Source organism: Oncorhynchus kisutch, linkage group LG11, assembly GCF_002021735.2.
Source record: "Oncorhynchus kisutch isolate 150728-3 linkage group LG11, Okis_V2, whole genome shotgun sequence".
In the NCBI taxonomy this organism is placed as follows: Eukaryota; Metazoa; Chordata; class Actinopteri; order Salmoniformes; family Salmonidae; genus Oncorhynchus; species Oncorhynchus kisutch.
The window spans coordinates 10046121-10065478 of record NC_034184.2 but is presented as its reverse complement, the minus strand read 5'-3'; the positions used below and the strand labels follow the sequence as shown (position 1 = coordinate 10065478).

General features: G+C 42.3%; 1 protein-coding gene across 1 annotated transcript in view; it reads right to left on the bottom strand.

Moving 5' to 3' along the window:
* Nucleotides 1-19358, bottom strand: part of LOC109900068 (kinesin-like protein KIF19) — a 79339-nt gene that overhangs the window by 20967 nt on the left and 39014 nt on the right. The window contains exons 3-4 of the mRNA XM_020495792.2: nt 7973-8171; nt 4426-4562 (exon numbers count right to left, since the gene is read on the bottom strand). Coding sequence (XP_020351381.1) covers nt 4426-4562; nt 7973-8171 — 336 coding nt within the window. The remainder of the gene's footprint in view (nt 1-4425; nt 4563-7972; nt 8172-19358) is intronic.

The following is a 19358-nucleotide window of genomic DNA, read 5'->3' as shown; positions in this document are numbered from 1 at the left end:
GTAGAATAATAGCTTGTAGTAGAATAGCTTGTAGTGGAATACCTTGTGTTAGAATAGCTTGCAGAATAGCTTGAAGAATAGCTTGTAGTAGAATAGCTTGCAGTAGAATAGCTTGTAGAATAGCTTGTAGAGTAGCTTGTAGAATAACTTGTAGAAGAATTGTTTGTAGAATAACTATTAGAAGAATATCTTGTAGAATATCTTGCAGAAAAGAGTGTAGAAGAATAGCTTGAAGAAGAATAGTTTGTAGAATAATAGCTTGTTGAATAGCTTATATAATAGCTTGTAATAGAATAGCATGTAGAATAATAGCTTGTAGTAGAATAGCTTGTAATAGAATAGCTTGTAGAATAATAGCTTGTAGAATAACAGCTTGTAGAATAACAGCTTATATAATAGCTTGTACTAGAGTAGCTTGAAGTAGAATAGATTGTATAATAGCTTGTGGTAGAATAGCTTGCAGAATAGCTTGTAGAGTTTGCTTGTAGAATAATAGCTTATAGAATATATTGTAGTAGAACAGTTTCTAGAATAATAGCTTGTAGAATAATAGCTTGTAGTAGAACAGCTTGTAGAATAATAGCTTGTAAAATAGATTGCAGAATAATAGCTTGTAGAATAGCTTGTAGTTTAATAGCGTGAAGAAGAATAGCTTGTAGAATAGCTTGTAGAAAAGCTTGTAGAAAAAAAGCTTATAGAATAACTTATAGAATAGCTTGTAGAGTTTGCTTGTAGAATAATAGCTTATAGAATAATAGCTTATAGAATATCTTGTAGTAGAACAGTTTCTAGAATAATAGCTTGTAGAATAATAGCTTGTAGAATAGATTGCAGAATAATAGCTTGTAGAATAGCTTGTAGTTATAGAATAGCTTGTAGAAGAATAGTTTGTAGAAGAATAGCTTGTAAAATAATAGCTTATATAATAGCTTACAGAATAGCTTGTAGAATAATAGCTTGTAGTAGAATAGCTTGTAGAAAAATAGCTTGTAGAATAGCTTGTAGAATAATTGCTTATATAATAGCTAGTTCTAGAATAGCTTGTCGTAGAATAGATTGTAGAATAGCGTGTATTTGAATAGCTTGTAGAATAGCTTGTAAAATAACTTGTAGATGAATAGCTTATAGAATAGCTTTTAGAAAAATAGTTTGCAGAAGAATAGCTTATAGAATAGCTTACAGAATAGCTTGTAGAATAATAGCTCATAGAATAGCTTGTAGAATTGCTTGTAGAATAATAGTTTATAGAATAGCTTACAGAATAGCTGGTAGAAGAATAGCTTATAGAATAGCTTGTAGAAGAATAGCTTATAGAATAGCTTACAGAATAGCTTGTAGATAAATAAATTATAGAATAGCTTGTAGAATAATAGCTTATAGAATAGCTTACAGAATAGCATATTAGAAGAATAACTTGTGGAATAATAGTTTACAGAATAGATTATAGAATTGCTTGTAGTTGAATCATAAGATAGCAAGTGTCAAACTTCAAATCAATGGCATTATGTAATTTCTATGTCTTATGCATTCTGTAATCAATGTTAATTTCTTCCAAACACAAGGACACTGGCTGTCGCTCATTCTACTCTAGAAATATTTCTCTGCTTGACGTCTTTGGCTGATAGAGCGTTCTTTCCATTTTTGGTCTTTTTAATAAAGAGCTGTCTATCATCTGTCTTTTTCTGTCTTTCTGCCTAAATGAAGAAAGGATGAACAACTTAGAGTGAATCTCTTCATGCGTCTCTGTTTGCTTAGAAGGAACACAATTATGTTATCAACCATAATCATGAAGATTGCTACCATCGCATCACTACTTGTCAAGGTTTCTTTGATTGTTCTTGGAAAGAAATGGGGAATTAATCATACAAAATAAGCACAATGTTAAGCTAAGCTTGCTGACAAAATGAACCCCTTTCAAATACAGACAAAGCAGTATAAATCAATCTGAATTAAAGAGATTGGGAGTCAATGTGATATGTGGTACAAGAATGGATGCTGTTGTAATCTGTTTTGAGGCTCTCTCAAACAGATGGACATCCTTTTTAGGTTCCAATATCAAGGGCTTTGACATTGTATATATTGGAACCTAAAAAGGATGTCCATCTGTTTGAGAGAGCCTCAAAACAGATTACAACTGTTCATTTTGTCATATATATATATATATATATATATACCAATTGTGCAAGTTCTTCCACTTAAAAAGATGAGAGAGGCCTGTAATTTTCATCACAGATACACTTCAACTATGACAGACAAAATTAGAAAAAAAATCCAGAAAATCACATTGTAGGATTTTTAATGAATTTATTTGTAAATTATGGTGGAAAATAAGTATTTGGTCACCTACAAACAAGCAAGATTTCTGGCTCTCACAGACCTGTAACTTCTTCTTTAAGAGGCTCCTCTGTCCTCCACTCGTTACCTGTATTAATGGCACCTGTTTGAACTTATTATCAGTATAAAAGACACCTGTCCACAACCTCAAACAGTCACACTCCAAACTCCACTATGGCCAAGACCAAAGAGCTGTCAAAGGACACCAGAAACAAAATTGTAGACCTGCACCAGGCTGGGAAGACTGAATCTGCAATAGGTAAGCAGCTTGGTTTGAAGAAATCAACTGTGGGAGCAATTATTAGAAAATGGAAGACGTACAAGACCACTGATAATCTCCCTCGATCTGGGGCTCCACGCAATATCTCACCCCGTGGGGTCAAAATGATCACAAGAACGGTGAGCAAAAATCCCAGAACCACATGGGGGGACCTAGTGAATGACCTGCAGAGAGCTGGGACCAAAGTAACAAAGCCTACCATTAGTAACACACTACGCCGCCAGGGACTCAAATCCTGCAGTGCAAGACGTGTCCCCCTGCTTAAGCCAGTACATGTCCAGGCCCGTCTGAAGTTTGCTAGAGAGCATTTGGATGATCCAGAAGAAGATTGGGAGAATGTCAGATGAAACCAAAATATAACTTTTTGGTAAAAACTCAACTCGTCGTGTTTGGAGGACAAAGAATGCTGAGTTGCATCCAAAGAACACCATACCTACTGTGAAGCATGGGGGTGGAAACATCATGCTTTGCGGCTGTTTTTCTGCAAAAGGACCAAGGCGAATGATCCGTGTAAAGGAAAGAATGAATGTATCGTGAGATTTTGAGTGAAAACCTCCTTATATCAGCAAGGGCATTGAAGAAAAAACGTGGCTGGGTCTTTCAGCATGACAATGATCCCAAACACACCGCCCAGGCAACGAAGGAGTGGCTTCGTAAGAAGCATTTCAAGGTCCTGGAGTGGCCTAGCCAGTCTCCAGATCTCAACCCCATAGAAAATCTTTGGAGGGAGTTGAAAGTCCGTGTTGCTCAGCAACAGCCCCAAAACATCACTGCTCTAGAGGAGATCTGCATGGAGGAATGGGCCAAAATACCAGCAACAGTGTGTGAAAACCTTGTGAAGACTTACAGAAAACGTTTGACCTCTGTCATTGCCAACAAAGGGTATATAACAAAGTATTGAGATAAACTTTTGTTATTGACCAAATACTTATTTTCCACCATAATTTGCAAATAAATTCATAAAAATGTGATTTTCTGGATTTTTTTTTCTCATTTTGTCTGTCATAGTTGAAGTGTACCTATGATGAAAATTACAGGCCTCTCTCAACTTTTTTAAGTGGAAGAACTTGCACAATTGGTGGCTGACTAAATACTTTTTTTTTCACTATATATATATATGGCTCTGTTGGTAGTTTGTAGCATAACAATCAGTGTCAATATCTGACTAGTCCACACAGGACCACAGACACAGACACACAGGCACACAGACACACAGGCAGACAGACGCACAGGCACACAGGCACGGACTGACCACTATCTTTTATCAGAACTTTATTATCCAATCACACGGCCACACAGATAATCTCTCAGCCAACGAGACGCAAAAAACCACTCTACAAACAAGTCTATCATTGTCTATTTCCCAGCAAACACAGCCACTATTGACCTCAGTCGTTATATTGTTTTAGTCTTGTCAGAAGTGGTTGTCATAGTTTGTTGACACATTCATCTACATGACTATCACCCTGAACCATTGAATAAAGAGAAACACAGTTGTGGTTCTAAGTTAGTAAACTATTTGGTGACTACATCACTGTTGGTGACCTTAGCTGAACTGAAAGCCTTCTGGGTCATATATATATATAAACACCCAGTAATATATTGGGTAAATCACCAACGTTTAGGCATCACTGTACCTTCTTCATTAGACATGTTGCCAGGGTATTCCAAAGAGAAACAAACACAGACACAGGTTGTGTCCCAAAATAGCACCCTATTCCCTATATAGTGTACTACTTTTGAAATGTAGTACACTATATAGGAAATAGGGTTCAACCTGGGATGCAAACAGAGACCGTATGTATTCTCACCTCCAGGTATGACATGAAGATGTTGTACTGCATGTCATCGCTGGTCTCCTCAATGGCTTTGAACAGGTCATTTAGAGTGTGTACGTAGATCCCCGGTTCTCTGTCCGTCCCTAACATAGTGAAGGTCTTCCCACAACCTACACACACACACACAAACACACACAGTTTTCAGTTTGAGTTGGAGAATAATAGTGTCAATACCAAACAACAGCATTGAAGAGCATTAAATGGCATTGAATGGCATTGAAGGGCATTGAAGGGAATTGAAGAGCATTGAATGGCATTGAATGGCATGCTTCTACGCCGTGCTTCTACACCTGCATTGCTTGCTGTTTGGGGTTTTAGGCTGGGTTTCTGTACAGCACTTTGAGATATCAGCTGATGTACGAAGGGCTATATAAATACATTTGATTTGATTTGATTCATTGAAGGGCATTGAAGGGAATTGAAGAGCATTGAATGGCATTGAAGGGCATTGAAGGGAATTGAAGAGCATTGAAGGGAATTGAATGGCATTGAATGGCATTGAAGGGAATTGAAGAGCATTGAAGGGAATTGAAGGGCATTGAAGGGAATTGAATGGCATTGAATGGCATTGAAGGGAATTGAAGGGAATTGAAGAGCATTGAAGGGAATTGAATGGCATTGAATGGCATTGAAGTGAATTGAAGAGCATTGAAGGGAATTGAAGGGCATTGAAGAGCATTGAAGGGAATTGAAGGGCATTGAAGGGAATTGAAGAGCATTGAAGGGAATTGAAGGGCATTGAAGGGAATTGAAGGGCATTGAAGAGCATTGAAGGGAATTGAAGGGCATTGAAGAGCACTGAAGAGTATTGAAGGGAATTGAAGGGCATTGAAGAGCATTGAAGGGAATTGAAGGGCATTGAAGAGCACTGAAGAGTATTGAAGACCGTTGAACAACATTTAATGAAATTGAAGGGCATTGGACATCATTAAAGATAATTGCACGGCTTTGATTGGCATTGAACGTCATTGAAGGACATTGAATGGCATTGAAACGCATTGAAGAGCATTGTACAGCATTGCACAGCATTGAACAGCATTGAACAACCTTGAACAGCCTTGAACAGCCTTACAGTATTACAGTATTGAAGAGAAAAGTGCAGTTGCAAAAAATCATCAAGCGCTATGATGAAACTGGCTCTCATGAGGACCACCACAGGAAAGGAAGACAGTTACCGCTGCTGCAGAGGACAAGTTCATTAGAGCTACCAGCCCCAGAAATTGCAGCCCAAATAAATGCTTCACAAAGTTCAAGTAACAGACATCTCAACATCAACTATTCAGAGGAGACTGCGTGAATCAGACCTTCATGGTGAAATTGCTGCAAAGAAACCACTACTAAAGGACACCAATAAGAAGAAGAGACTTTCTTGGGCCAAGAAACCCAAGCAATGGACAATAGACTGGCGGAAATCTGTCCCTTGGTCTGATGAGTCCAAATGTGAGATTTTTTATTCCAACCGCCGTGTCTTTGTGAGATGCAGAGTAGGTGAACGGATGATCTCTGCATGCGTTGTTCCCACTGTGAAACATGGAGGAGGTGTGATGGTGTGGGGCTGCTTTTCTGGTGACACTGCCTGTGATGTATTTAGAATTCAAGGCACACTTAACCAGCATGGCTACCACAGCATTCTGCAGTGATACGCCATCCCATCTGGTTTGCGCTTAGTGGGACTATCGGGGCGGCAGGGTAGCCTAGTGGTTAGAGCGTTGGACTAGTAACCGAAAGGTTGCAAGTTCAAATCCCCGAGCTGACAAGGTACTAATCTGTCGTTCTGCCTCTGAACAGGCAGTTAAACCACTGTTCCTAGGCTGTCATTGAAAATAAGAATTTGTTCTTAACTGACTTGCCTAGTTAAATATAGGTAAAATTAAAAAAATCATTTGTTTTTCAACAGGACAACGACCCAACACACCTCCAGGCTGTGTAAGGGCTATTTCACCAAGAATGAGAGTGATGAAGTGCTGCATAAGATGACCTGGCCTCCACAATCACCCGACCTCAACCCAAATGAGATGGTTTGGGATGAGTTGGACTGCAGAGTGAAGGAAAAGCAGCCAACAAGTATCAGCATATGTGGGAATTCCTTCAAGACTGTTGGAAAAGCATTCCAGGTGAAGTTGGTTGAGAGAATGTCAAGAGTGTGCAAAGCTGTAATCAAGGCAAAAGGTGTCTACTTTGAAGAATCTCAAATATAAAATATACTTTGATTAGTTTAACACTTTTTTATTTACTACATGATTGCATGTATTATTTCATAATTTGTATGTATTCATTATTATTCTAAAATGTAGAAAAGAGTAAAAATAAAGAAAAAACAATGAACGAGTAGGTACTATATATTTTCCATAACCAAACAGCATATTCAGCTGTTTGAAGCTGGTGTACAAAACAGAAAGTAAAAGATGCACAAACAAAACTTCAGAATGGGAAGCAAAGAAATAGCACACATAGAACAGATCTTCCGATTCTTAGATGGGAATGAAAGACCTAGAACTCATATTTATATGAGAATTTGGTTGGATGGGCCAAATTGTTGCATATTGTAGCTTTAAGTTCAGTTCATTTATTTGGCCTTGTACAGGAATGTGTCACGCATTCAGTAGCTGGATGTATGCACACAACTTTTAAACTCAACATTAAAAGGCCTTCTTGTTGAAAGCTTAACCCCAGTCAACCTTTATTTCCTGATACCATGCCTGTTTTGGTCGGAGGACAGGTCACAACAGGTCTTAATTCAGTTTTGGACAAAAAGGCTCTGACACACTGAGCTTAATTAGTTTAATTCAAGCAGAGATTTAAGAACAGTGAGTCTACAGGGAAAGACAGACAGGAGGAAGAAAGGAGGGAGGGAAGGAGGAAGGGATGGAGGGGAAGGTGTCTGACGGCCTGTCTGAGCCCTGCATCTCAGCAGTCTGGTGCAACCTATGACATCATTTCCTGTCTTCCCATTAAAAGCAAAATGAGAGAAAGCACGCAACACCTATTCCCAGTTCCCATGGTAACATATCAGACTAATTAGAATCTAGAACCACCACATAAATCAATCAGTGGAAAAGGAAGATCGTACTACATTATTATGAGTTTGATTATACCGCTGAAATTAGATAAATACATAACAAGAGATAACCATGGATTAAATGGCATGTGGTCAGGATCATCAACCCCCAGGCTGGTTATTTCCTGGGTATTGTTCTCCTCTGCCGCCCATTGTTTGGTCGATAGAGGCTTAGTTCTCCCCTGCCGCCCAGTGGGTGGTAAATAGAGGCTTAGTTCTACCCTGCCGCCCAGTGGGTGGTAGATAGAGGCTTAGTTCTACCCTGCCGCCCAGTGGGTGGTAGATAGAGGCTTAGTTCTCCCCTGGTGCCCAGTGGTTGGTAGATGTAGGCTTAGACCAGCCCTGGTGCCCAGTGGGTGGTAAATAAAGGCTTAGACCAGCCCTGAGGATAACACACACAGGGACAGAGGACACACACACACACCCGCAATTAGAATAGAGGATAGGGCAGCTATGACAAACCTGTGGGTCCGTAGGCAAAAACAGTGGCATTGTAGCCGGATATGAGGCCTTCGATCAGGCCCTTGGTCGTGGCTCTGTACACCTCTTCCTGGTTGGCTGAGCAGTCAAATGCAACATCGAACATATAGGTCTTCTCCCGGGAACGGTTAGCACGCAGGATGTTATCTGGATCCTCCATGGGGTTCATCAGAACAACCATCTATAGCAGGGAGGGAGGAGGAGGAGGGGGGAGGAAGGAAGAAGGAAGAGGAGGTGGGAGGGAGATGGAGGGATGGGGGAGAATGGATGGAGGAGGGAGAGGGAGAAGGGTGGAAAGGGAGGGAGGGAGGAGGGAGGGGAGGGGTAGGTAGCGAGGGGGAAAGGGGAGAAGGGAGGGAGCAGGAGGAGGGAGGGAGCAGGAGGAGGGAGGGAGCAAGGGAGAAGGGGGACAAGGGAGGAAGGGGAGTGTGGAGGAGGGATGGAGGGAAGGAGGGAAGGAGAGGGGCAGAGAAGGATAAAAAGAGAGAGAAAGGGACATTTGAATTATTAGTCATCACACTAGAGAAACATCATTGCATAACATATAATATAATAATACTTTTTGTTTTAAAATACACATTCGAAGGTCAAATCATCTGAATGAATCTGTCAGTAGAGAATGACTGCTATTACCCCAGAGGCCCACTACACTCCTCATTCACTCCTGCTGCCATCTGCCACAGTATGACTGTCTGCACCGTAATGGCTGACAGTTACTCAGCTCTGTGCAGGTAATTCAAGTGGTGAAGAGAAACTGATGGGCACAGCAGCAGCTAGAGGGGTCTGAAGATTTAAACAGGGCCTTTAATCCATCTGTAGCTGGAGACACAAAGGGCCCAGGGGCCCTCCTGTTGGGTTGAGCCCTGAGTGCCAAAGTGCCCCTCCACACACACACTGCATCCCAATTCCCTCTATTCTCTAGTGCACTCATATGACCCTGGTCTAAAGAAGTGCACTACAGTATATATGGTGTTGGAGCACATTTGGGTGTACACTCCAGACCACCAAGGGTAGATAAATGGTGAACACATCAGGGGATCTACAAACACACTTATGCTGTTTGAAAGTATAGTGTATGTGTGCATGGTGGAAGAACTCACGGTTCTAACCACAATCAAACCAATGCAAGAAACACCAAACAAGATACAAAGGATTGCTACGTCAACTCTTCAGATCAGTATTCATTCATTCAAGGTAACCACTACTGCTAAGTTTGAGGTGTCTAATTGCTACCATCCAGTCACCCAGTGACATTGGCTCCTTAAAAATCTAAGATTTCAGAATCCATCCACAGGGGCACATCACAGAAGCACATCACAGGGGCACATCACAGGGGCACATCACAGGGACACATCACAGAATCCATCCACAGGGGCACATCACAGAAGCACATCACAGGGACACAGCACAGTGGAACATCATTGGGGCAAATCACAGGGGCAAATTACAGGGGCAAATTACAGGGGCACCGCACAGTGGCACATCAAAGGGGCACAGCACAGTGGCATGGTGTCAGAATGTAATGGCTGTAATAATGAAGAGAACTCATTCCATTACAGCCAGGGGAAACACTTAGACAGGATTGTGAACATTATTCACTTCACTAAGGTGTCGTCTGGGAGACCTAGCCAGCTCCCCAGACCTTTGTTCGCTAGCAGAGGAGTCAGTTGGACACTGTGGTGAATATTAAAACATTGTCTCTTGAACGTCGCTCTCTTTTTTGAGTAGACTTCAGGGCTACTGGATTTTGTAGTGGGCGTGCATTCATGTTTGAAATGGTCTGTTTTGTTCATGTCCAGCTGGAGACAGCCTTCAGGTTCAGGACAGTGTGTGTGTGTATGTTGTGTGTGTGTGTCTGTCTCTGTGTGTGTGTGTGTGTCTGAATTGTCTGGATCTGGTCTAGTCTCCACAGCACAGCCCTGTTTGATAACTCCTCAGTAATGGAGCCTCTCACTTTGAAGCCTCTTGGCTTAAATTCAAGAGGAGAAATCTGACTTTTAAAAGCATACAATTACAGAGACAGAACAAAACCCACACCCAGCTGTAATCAGCAAACAGAGGAGAGGATTGAGGTAAGAGGCGGGGAAGAGAGGAGAAAGAGAGAGGGAGAGTTGTTTATTTCACTTTTGTATATTATCAACCTCACTTGCTTTGGCAATGTTAACACATGTTTCCCATGCCAATAAAGCCCCTTGAATTGAATTGAGAGGCAAGAGAGGGGGGAAGAGAGAGAGGAGAAAGAGAGAGAGAGAGGGGCAAGAGAGAGGTAAGAGAGGGGGAGGTAAAAGAGAGAGGAGAGGAGTAAAAGAGAGAAGAGAGGAGAGAGAAAGCGAGAGAGAGAGGGAAGAGAGGAGAAGGGAGAATGAGGGACAGCTGCCTCAGAGAAGAGCTGGTAATCAGATGTATTTGGGCTGGTGACACCGTAGCAGCTTCCTTTCCCTTCTATCTCTCTATATCTCCCTCTCTCCTTCCTACTCTTCCCCCAGCAGCACACTTTCCTGCAGCACACTTTCCTGACGTCCTCTCTATGATCACATTTCTCAGGAAACACAGTCTTGTAAAACCTTCTCTCTAGCCAGGGTCAGGGATACTGAGTAACTTACAGACCTGCGTCAGTCTGGTGTTCTCACCATCAACGTGACAAAACTAAGAAATATTGTGTGTGTGTGTGTAGGGTGGATATGACAGAAGGGATAGAGAGATGGCTCTGGCTTTGATGAACTTCAACCTGACTATCTGTCTGAGAGCACTGCTCTACTCTACTCTGGTGAGGTCAGAGTTCAGAAAGGCTGGCAGCCACTTACTACAGTAGATGACAGGCACGGCTGTGTCCATGTGTCCCTGTGTGTTTCAGTAGGCATCAGTGAGCATATACAGTCCATGAACAAAGTATTTAGACCCCTTGACTTTTTCCACATTTTGTTACATTACAGCCTTATTCTTAAATGGATTCAATTGAATAAAAAAAATTCCTCATCCAACTATACAGTTGTTAAAATGGCGTCGAAGAGGATGCTGACGTTTTACATGCCCGTAATCAATTATGCTATTTTGTTCCATTTTTTTGCGTCTCTTATGACCGAAAATAACTTCTGGACATCAGAACTGGGATTACTCACCATGGACTGGAAGAAGCTTTTATACTGCAGATATACTGCTCTCCCGGGAACAGGCCCAGATCCACGTCATTTGTGTGAAGAAAAGACGGAGGAAAAGAGGACAGATCAGGCTGAATGACGACACGGACAATATCGAGCTGGATGGATTTTCAATGCACCGGCAGAACAGAGAAGCTACATCTGGTAAGATGAGGCGTGGGGGTGTGTCTTTTTGTCAATAACAGCTGGTACGCAATGTCTAATACTAAAGAAGTCTTGAGGTACTGCTCGCATGAGGTAGAGTACCTTATGATAAGCTGTAGACCACACTATCTACCAAGAGAGTTCTCATCTATATTATTCGTAGCCATCTATTTACCACCACAGACCGATGCTGGCACTAAGACCGCACTCAACCAACTCTATAATGCCATAAGCAAACAAGAAAATGCTCATCTAGAAGCGGTGCTCTTAGTGGCCATGGACTTTAATACAGGCAAACTTAAATCAGTTTTACCAAATTTTTATCAACATGTCACATGTGCAACCAGAGGGAAAAAAACCTCAAAAGCTCTACCCTGCCCTCCATTTGACAAAACCGACCATAATTCAATCCTCCTGATTCCTGTTTACAAGAAAAAACTAAAGCAGGAAGAACCAATGACTCGCTCAATACGTAAGTGGTTGGATGGTGCGGATGTTAACGTGTTAACCCTCGCAAGGCTGCAGGCCCAGACGGCATCCCCAGCCGCGCCCTCAGAGCATGCGCAGACCAGCTGGCCGGTGTGTTTACGGACATATTCAATCAATCCCTATACCAGTCTGCTGTTCCCACATGCTTCAAGAGGGCCACCATTGTTCCTGTTCCCAAGAAAGCTAAGGTAACTGAGCTAAACGACTACCGCCCCGTAGCACTCACATCCGTCATCATGAAGTGCTTTGAGAGACTAGTCAAGGACCATATCACCTCCACCCTACCTGACACCCTAGACCCACTCCAATTTGCTTACCGCCCAAATAGGTCCACAGACGATGCAATCTCAACCACACTGCCCTAACCCATCTGGACAAGAGGAATACCTATGTGAGAATGCTGTTCATCGACTACAGCTCGGCATTCAACACCATAGTACCCTCCAAGCTCGTCATCAAGCTCGAGACCCTGGGTCTCGACCCCGCCCTGTGCAACTGGGTACTGGACTTCCTGACGGGCCGCCCCCAGGTGGTGAGGGTAGGCAACAACATCTCCTCCCCGCTGATCCTCAACACTGGGGCCCCACAAGGGTGCGTTCTGAGCCCTCTCCTGTACTCCCTGTTTACCCACGACTGCGTGGCCATGCACGCCTCCAACTCAATCATCAAGTTTGCGGACGACACAACAGTGGTAGGCTTGATTACCAACAACGACGAGACGGCCTACAGGGAGGAGGTGAGGGCCCTCGGAGTGTGGTGTCAGGAAAATAACCTCACACTCAACGTCAACAAAACTAAGGAGATGATTGTGGACTTCAGGAAACAGCAGAGGGAACACCCCCCTATCCACATCGATGGAACAGTAGTGGAGAGGGTAGCAAGTTTTAAGTTCCTTGGCATACACATCACAGACAAACTGAATTGGTCCACTCACACAGACAGCATCGTGAAGAAGGCGCAGCAGCGCTGGTACCGAGAGACTGAAAAACAGCTTCTATCTCAAGGCCATCAGACTGTTAAACAGCCACCACTAACATTGAGTGGCTGCTGCCAACACACTGTCAATGACACTGACTCAACTCCAGCCACTTTAATAATGGGAATTGATGGGAAATGATGTAAATATATCACTAGCCACTTTAAACAATGCTACCTTATATAATGTTACTTACCCTACATTATTCATCTCATATGCATACGTATATACTGGACTCTATATCATCGACTGCATCCTTATGTAATACATGTATCACTAGCCACTTTAACTATGCCACTTTGTTTACATACTCATCTCATATGTTATACTGTACTCAATATCATCTACTGTATCTTGCCTATGCTGCTCTGTACCATCACTCATTCATATATCCTTATGTACATATTCCTTATCCCCTTACACTGTGTATAAGACAGTAGTTTTTTGGGGGGAATTGTTAGTTAGATTACTTGTTCGTTATTACTGCATTGTCGGAACTAGAAGCACAAGCATTTCGCTACACTCGCATTAACATCTGCTAACCATGTGTATGTGACAAATAAAATTTGATTTGATTTGATGCTACACTACAGGACTGTTTTGCTAGCACAGCCTGGAATATGTTCTGGGATTCATCCAATGGCATTGAGTATACCACCATTGAGTATACCACCTATGTCACCGACTTCATCAATAAGTGCATCGATGACCCCCCCCCCCCCACAGTGACCGTACGTGCATATCCCAACCAGAAGTCAACATCCGCATTGGGCTCAAGGCTAGAGCTGCCACTTTCAAGAAGTGGGACACTAATCCAAACGCCTTTAAGAAATCCTGTTATGCCCTCAGACGAACCCTCAAAAAAGCAAAGCGTCAATATAGGATTAAGACTGAATCCTACTACATAGGCTCTGACGCTCGTCGAATGTGGCAGGGCTTGAAACTATTACAGACTACAAAGGGAAACCCAGACGCGAGCTGCCCAGTGACGCGAGCCTACCAGACAAGCTAAATGCCTTTTATGCTCGTTTCGAGGCAAGCAACACTGAAGCATGCACAAGAGCACCACGTGTTCTGGATGACTGCAAGATAACGCTCTCGGTAGTCGATGTGAGCAAGACCTTTAAACAGGTAAACATTCACACAGCCGCTGCCAGATGGATTACCAGGACGTGTACTCAAAGCATGCGTGAACCAACTGGCAAGTGTCTTCACAGAGATTTTCAACCTCTCCCTGACATAGTCTGTAATACCAACATGTTTCAAGCAGACCACCATAGTCCCTGTGCCCAAGGAAGCGAAGGTAACCTGCCTAAATGATTACCACCCTCGGTAGCCATGAAGTGCTTTGAAAGGTTCGTCATGGCTCACATCAACAGCATCCTCCCGGATACCCTAGACCCACTCCAATTCGCATACCGCCCCAACAGATCCACAAATAACGCAATCTCAACAGCACTCCAAACTACCCTTTCCCACCTGGACAAAAGGAACACCTATGTGAGAAGTATGTTCATTGACTACAGCTCAGTGTTCAACAACATAGTGCCCACGAAGCTCCTCACTAAGCTAAGGACCCTGGGACTAAACACCTCCCTCTGCAACTGGATCCTGGACTTTCTGACGGGCCGCCCCCAGGTGGCAAGGGTAGGCAACAACACATCTGCCATGCTGATCCTCAACACTGGGGCCCCTCAGGGGTGTGTACGTAGTTCCCTCCTGTACTCCCTGTTCACCCACAACTGAGTGGCCAAACACGACTCCAACACCATCGATAAGTTTGCTGACGACACAACAGTGGTTGGGCTGGCAACTGGCAGTGTGGTGTCATGACAACAACCTCTCCCTCAATGTGAGCAAGACAAAGGAGCTGATTGTGGACTACAGGAAAAGGTGGCCGAACGTGCCCCATCAGGGATAAAATTGTAGACCTGCACAAGGCTGGGAAGGGCTACAGGACAATAGACAAGCAGCTTGGTGAGAAGGCAACCACTGTTGGCGCAATTATTAGAAAATGGAAGAAGTTCAAGAATCAGGTCAATCACCCTCAGTCTGGGGCTCCATGCAAGATCTCACCTTGTGGGGCATCAATGATCATTAGGAAGTTGAGGGATCAGCCAAGAACTACACGGCAGGACCTGGTCACTGACCTGAAGAGAGCTGGGACCACAGTCTCAAAGAAAACCATTAGTAACACACTACGCCGTTATGGATTAAAATCCTGCAGCGCACGCAAGGTCCCCCTGCTCAAGCCAGTGCATGTCCAGGCCCGTCTGAAGTTTGCCAATGACCATCTGGATGATCCAGAGGAGGAATGGGAGAAGGTCATGTGGTCTGATGAGACAAAAATAGAGCTTTTTGGTCTAAACTCCACTCGCCGTGTTTGGAGGAAGAAGAAGGATGAGTACAACCCCAAGAACACCATCCCACCCGTGAAGCACGGAGGTGGAAACATCATTCTTTGGGGATGCTTTTCTGCAAAGGGGACAGGACGACTGCACCGTATTGAGGGGAGGATGGATGGGGCCATGTATCGTGAGATCTTGGCCAACAACCTCCTTCCCTCAGTAAGAGCATTGAAGATGGGTCGTTGCTGGGTCTTCCAGCATGACAACGACCCGAAACACACAGCCAGGGCAACTAAGGAGTGGCTCCGTAAGAAGCATCTCAAGGTCCTGGAGTGGCCTAGCCAGTCTCCAGACCTGAACCCAATAGAAAATATTTGGAGGGAGCTGAAAGTCCGTATTGCCCAGCGACAGCCCCGAAACCTGAAGGATCTGGATACGGTCTGTATGGAGGAGTGGGACAAAATCGCTGCTGCAGTGTGTGCAAACCTGGTCAAGAACTACTGGAAACTTATGATCTCTGTAATTGCAAACAAAGGTTTCTGTACCAAATATTAAGTTCTGCTTTTCCGATGTATCAAATACTTATGTCATGCAATAAAATGCAAATGAATTACTTAAAAATCATACAATGTGATTTTCTGGATTTTTGTTCTAGATTCCGTCTCTCACAGTTGAAGTGTACCTATGATACAAATTACAGACCTCTGCATGCTTTGTAAGTAGGAAAACCTGCAAAATCGGCAGTGTTTCAAATACTTGTTCTCCCCACTGTACCCTGACTCTGCGTGCAATGAACGCAAAATAAGTGACACAATTTCCCTAGTTTAATATTGCCTGCTAACATGAATTCATTTGAACTAAATATGCAGGTTTAAAAATATATACTTCTGTGTATTGATTTTAAGAAAGGCATTGATGTTATTGTTAGGTACATTCGTGCAACGATTGTGCTATTTTCGCAAATGTGCTTTTGTTAAATCATCCCCCGTTTGGCGAAGTTGGCTGTCTTTGTTAGGAAGAAATGGTATTCACACAGTTCGCAACGAGCCAGGGGACCCAAACTGCTGCATATACCCTGAATCTGTTGCACAGAATGCAAGAGAAGTGACACAATTTCCCTAGTTAAAAGAAATTCATGTTAGCAGGCAATATTAACTAAATATTCAGGTTTAAAAATATATACTTGTGTATTGATTTTAAGAAAGGCGTTGATGTTTACGGTTAGGAAAACATTGGTGCAACGACAGTGCATTTCTTTGCGAATTGCGCTTGTTAAATCACCCATTTGGCGAAGTAGGCTGTGATTCAATGATAAATTAACAGTCATCGCATCGATTATATGCAATGCAGGACAAGCTAGATAAACTAGTAATATCATCTACCATGTGTAGTTAACTAGTGATTATGTTTAGATTGGTTGTTTTTTTATAAGATACGTTTAATGCTAGGTAATCTTGGCTCCTTGATGCACTCGCATAACAGGTAGTCAGTCTGCCACGCAGTCTCCTCGTGGAGTGCAATGTAATCAGCCATGACCGGTGTCCAAAAATACAGATTACCGATTGTTATGAAAACTTGAAATCGGCCCTAATTAATCGGCCATTCCGATTAATCGGTCAACCTCTAATGCATAGTCACTTCACCCCTACCTACATGTACAAATTACCTCTAACCTGTACCCCCGCACACTGACTCGGTACCAGTACCCTCTGTATATAGCCTCATTATTGTTATGGTATTGTGTTACTTTTTATTATTATTTTATAGTTTATTTGGTAAATATTTTCTTAACTCTTCTTGAACTGCACTATTGGTTAAGGGCTTGTAAGTAAGCATTTCACAGTAAGGTCTACACTTGTTGTATTTCGGTGCACGTGACAAATAAAGTTTGATATGATTAGATTTGATAATACCCCATAATGAAAAAGCAAACATAGGTTTTTAGAATTTTTTGCACACTTACAAAAATAAAAAAATATTGAGATACCTTATTTACTTAATTATTTAGACACTTTGCTATGAGACTCGAAACTGAGCTCAGGTGCATCCTGTTTCCGTTGATCATCCTTGAGATGTTTCTAGAACTTGATTAGAGTCTACCCATGGCAAATTCAATTGATTGGACATGATCTGGAAAGGCACACACCTGTCTATGTAAGGTCCCACAGTTGACAGTGCATGTCAAAGCAAAAAGCAAGCTATGAGGTCAAAGGAATTGTCCGTAGAGCTCAGAAACAGGATTGTGTTGAGGTACAGATCTGGGGAAGAGTACCAAAAAATGTTTGCAGCATTGAAGGTCCCCATGAACACAGTGGCTTCCACCATCCTTAATTTGTATTTTTAATTTAACCTTTATTTAACTAGGCAAGTCAGTTAAGAACAAATTCTTATTTACAATGACAGCCTACCAGGGAACTGCCTTGTTCAGGGGCAGAACGACAGGTTTTTACCTTGTCAGCTCGGGGATTCTTAAATGTAAGGGAACACCCCCCTGAAATGGACAAAAATGAATGGGAAGTCATTGGTACTGGACAAACCATATACACGGTGTCCAATACCACTAAATTTGGCGTTGTTTCGTTCAAAGTTGATTGCAAATGCCATATGGCAAATGCCAGGTGTAACACTATACAAATCCAACAGGTGGCGAGCGCGCTCCACCGTGGTTTTTCATATTGCAAATGCAACACAAGTCAACATCCAAAAGTAACATTTTGAAAAAGTGGAAAAAAATTCAAAAACTTAGCAACCCCTTAAAAAAGTGCTTTCTGGACAGTTTTTCGAAATTCTTTCGAATTTTGTGTCAATTACACATGTATAAGAACTGTATCAACATACTTTTGTCATATTTTATTATCATTTTTTATTTATTTTTATTTTATACTTGTGCATAAGGCATATGTTTTGTCCATTTGCAATATGATTTCATAGGAAGTCAAAAGTCGAAAATGTGATCTTTTTTTCAAAAACTTATCACCCTCGTAAAAAAGTGCTTTCTGGACCATTTTTTTCTGTTTTGCTGGTTAAAGCCAGGTTTTTCTGATGGTTTCCAACATCTCACAACCTCGATCCTAAATGTTTAATCTTGTGAACTAAGTTTATTTAGTATAATAATATACTTTTGTAAAATTTTATTATCATAATTTTTTTAATTTATTTAACTTGTGCATAAGGAATATGTTTTGTCCATTTGCAATATGATTTCATAGGAAGTCAAAAGTCAAAGGTCACTTTTTTTTGGCCAAATGCCATAAGAAATGTCCAAATGCAATATGAAAGGTTTGAAAATGCCAAATCAGGATGTTATGTCCATTTGCCCTTTACCATCACGAATTTGTCATGCTCAAAAATCCTGCAGAAATGCAAAATTTACTGGCCTGATGAACACAGGATGGCCGGGCAGTGATAGTTGTTCCTTTCCATCGCTCGTTGTGTTGATTTCATCATGTCCAATTGGTTATGTTTTTTTCACTATTGAATCATATTGCAAGTGCACGTGCATTTGCAATATGTTTCAATGGGCATTTACCATCACGAATTTGTCCTGCTCAAAAATCCTGCAGAAATGCAAAATTGACTGGCCTGATGAACACAGGATGGCTGGGCAGTGATAGTTGTTCCTTTCCATCGCTCGTTAGGGTTGATTTCAGAATGTCACTTTGGTGATGGTACCTCACTGATTAAACATATTGCAAATGGACAATAAGTCACCAGCAAGTCACCGTCCATCAATTAGATATCATTCTGACACCAAACTGATACAAACTGACACCAAACCCATTTTTTCCAACTCGTTTAGTAGCCAACTATCACATACTACAGAACTGGCCCAAAATTCACAACGCCTTCTGTTCAAACCATAATAAATACGTAAAACACGTAGTTACGTTCCAGCTGCGGGTCCAGTTCTGATGTTATGTGTAGGCCTAGCTGAGGCGACCCCGAATCCCAAGTTTCGGATTGATAGGTCATTTGGTGCCCGAGCAAGACCCTAATGGTCGTAATGCAGTCTTGCGAGTCTAAATATATGACCAACAGTGTCACCAGCAAAGCACGGCACCACATCACACCTCTTCCCCCATGCTTCACATTGGGAACCACACATGCGGAGATCATCCATTCACATACTCTGCGTCTCACAAAGACACGGCGGTTGGAACCAAAAACGTCAAATTTGGACTCATCAGACCGAAGGACAGATTTCCACTGGTCTAATGTCCATTGCTTGTGTTTCTTGGCCCAAACAAGTATCT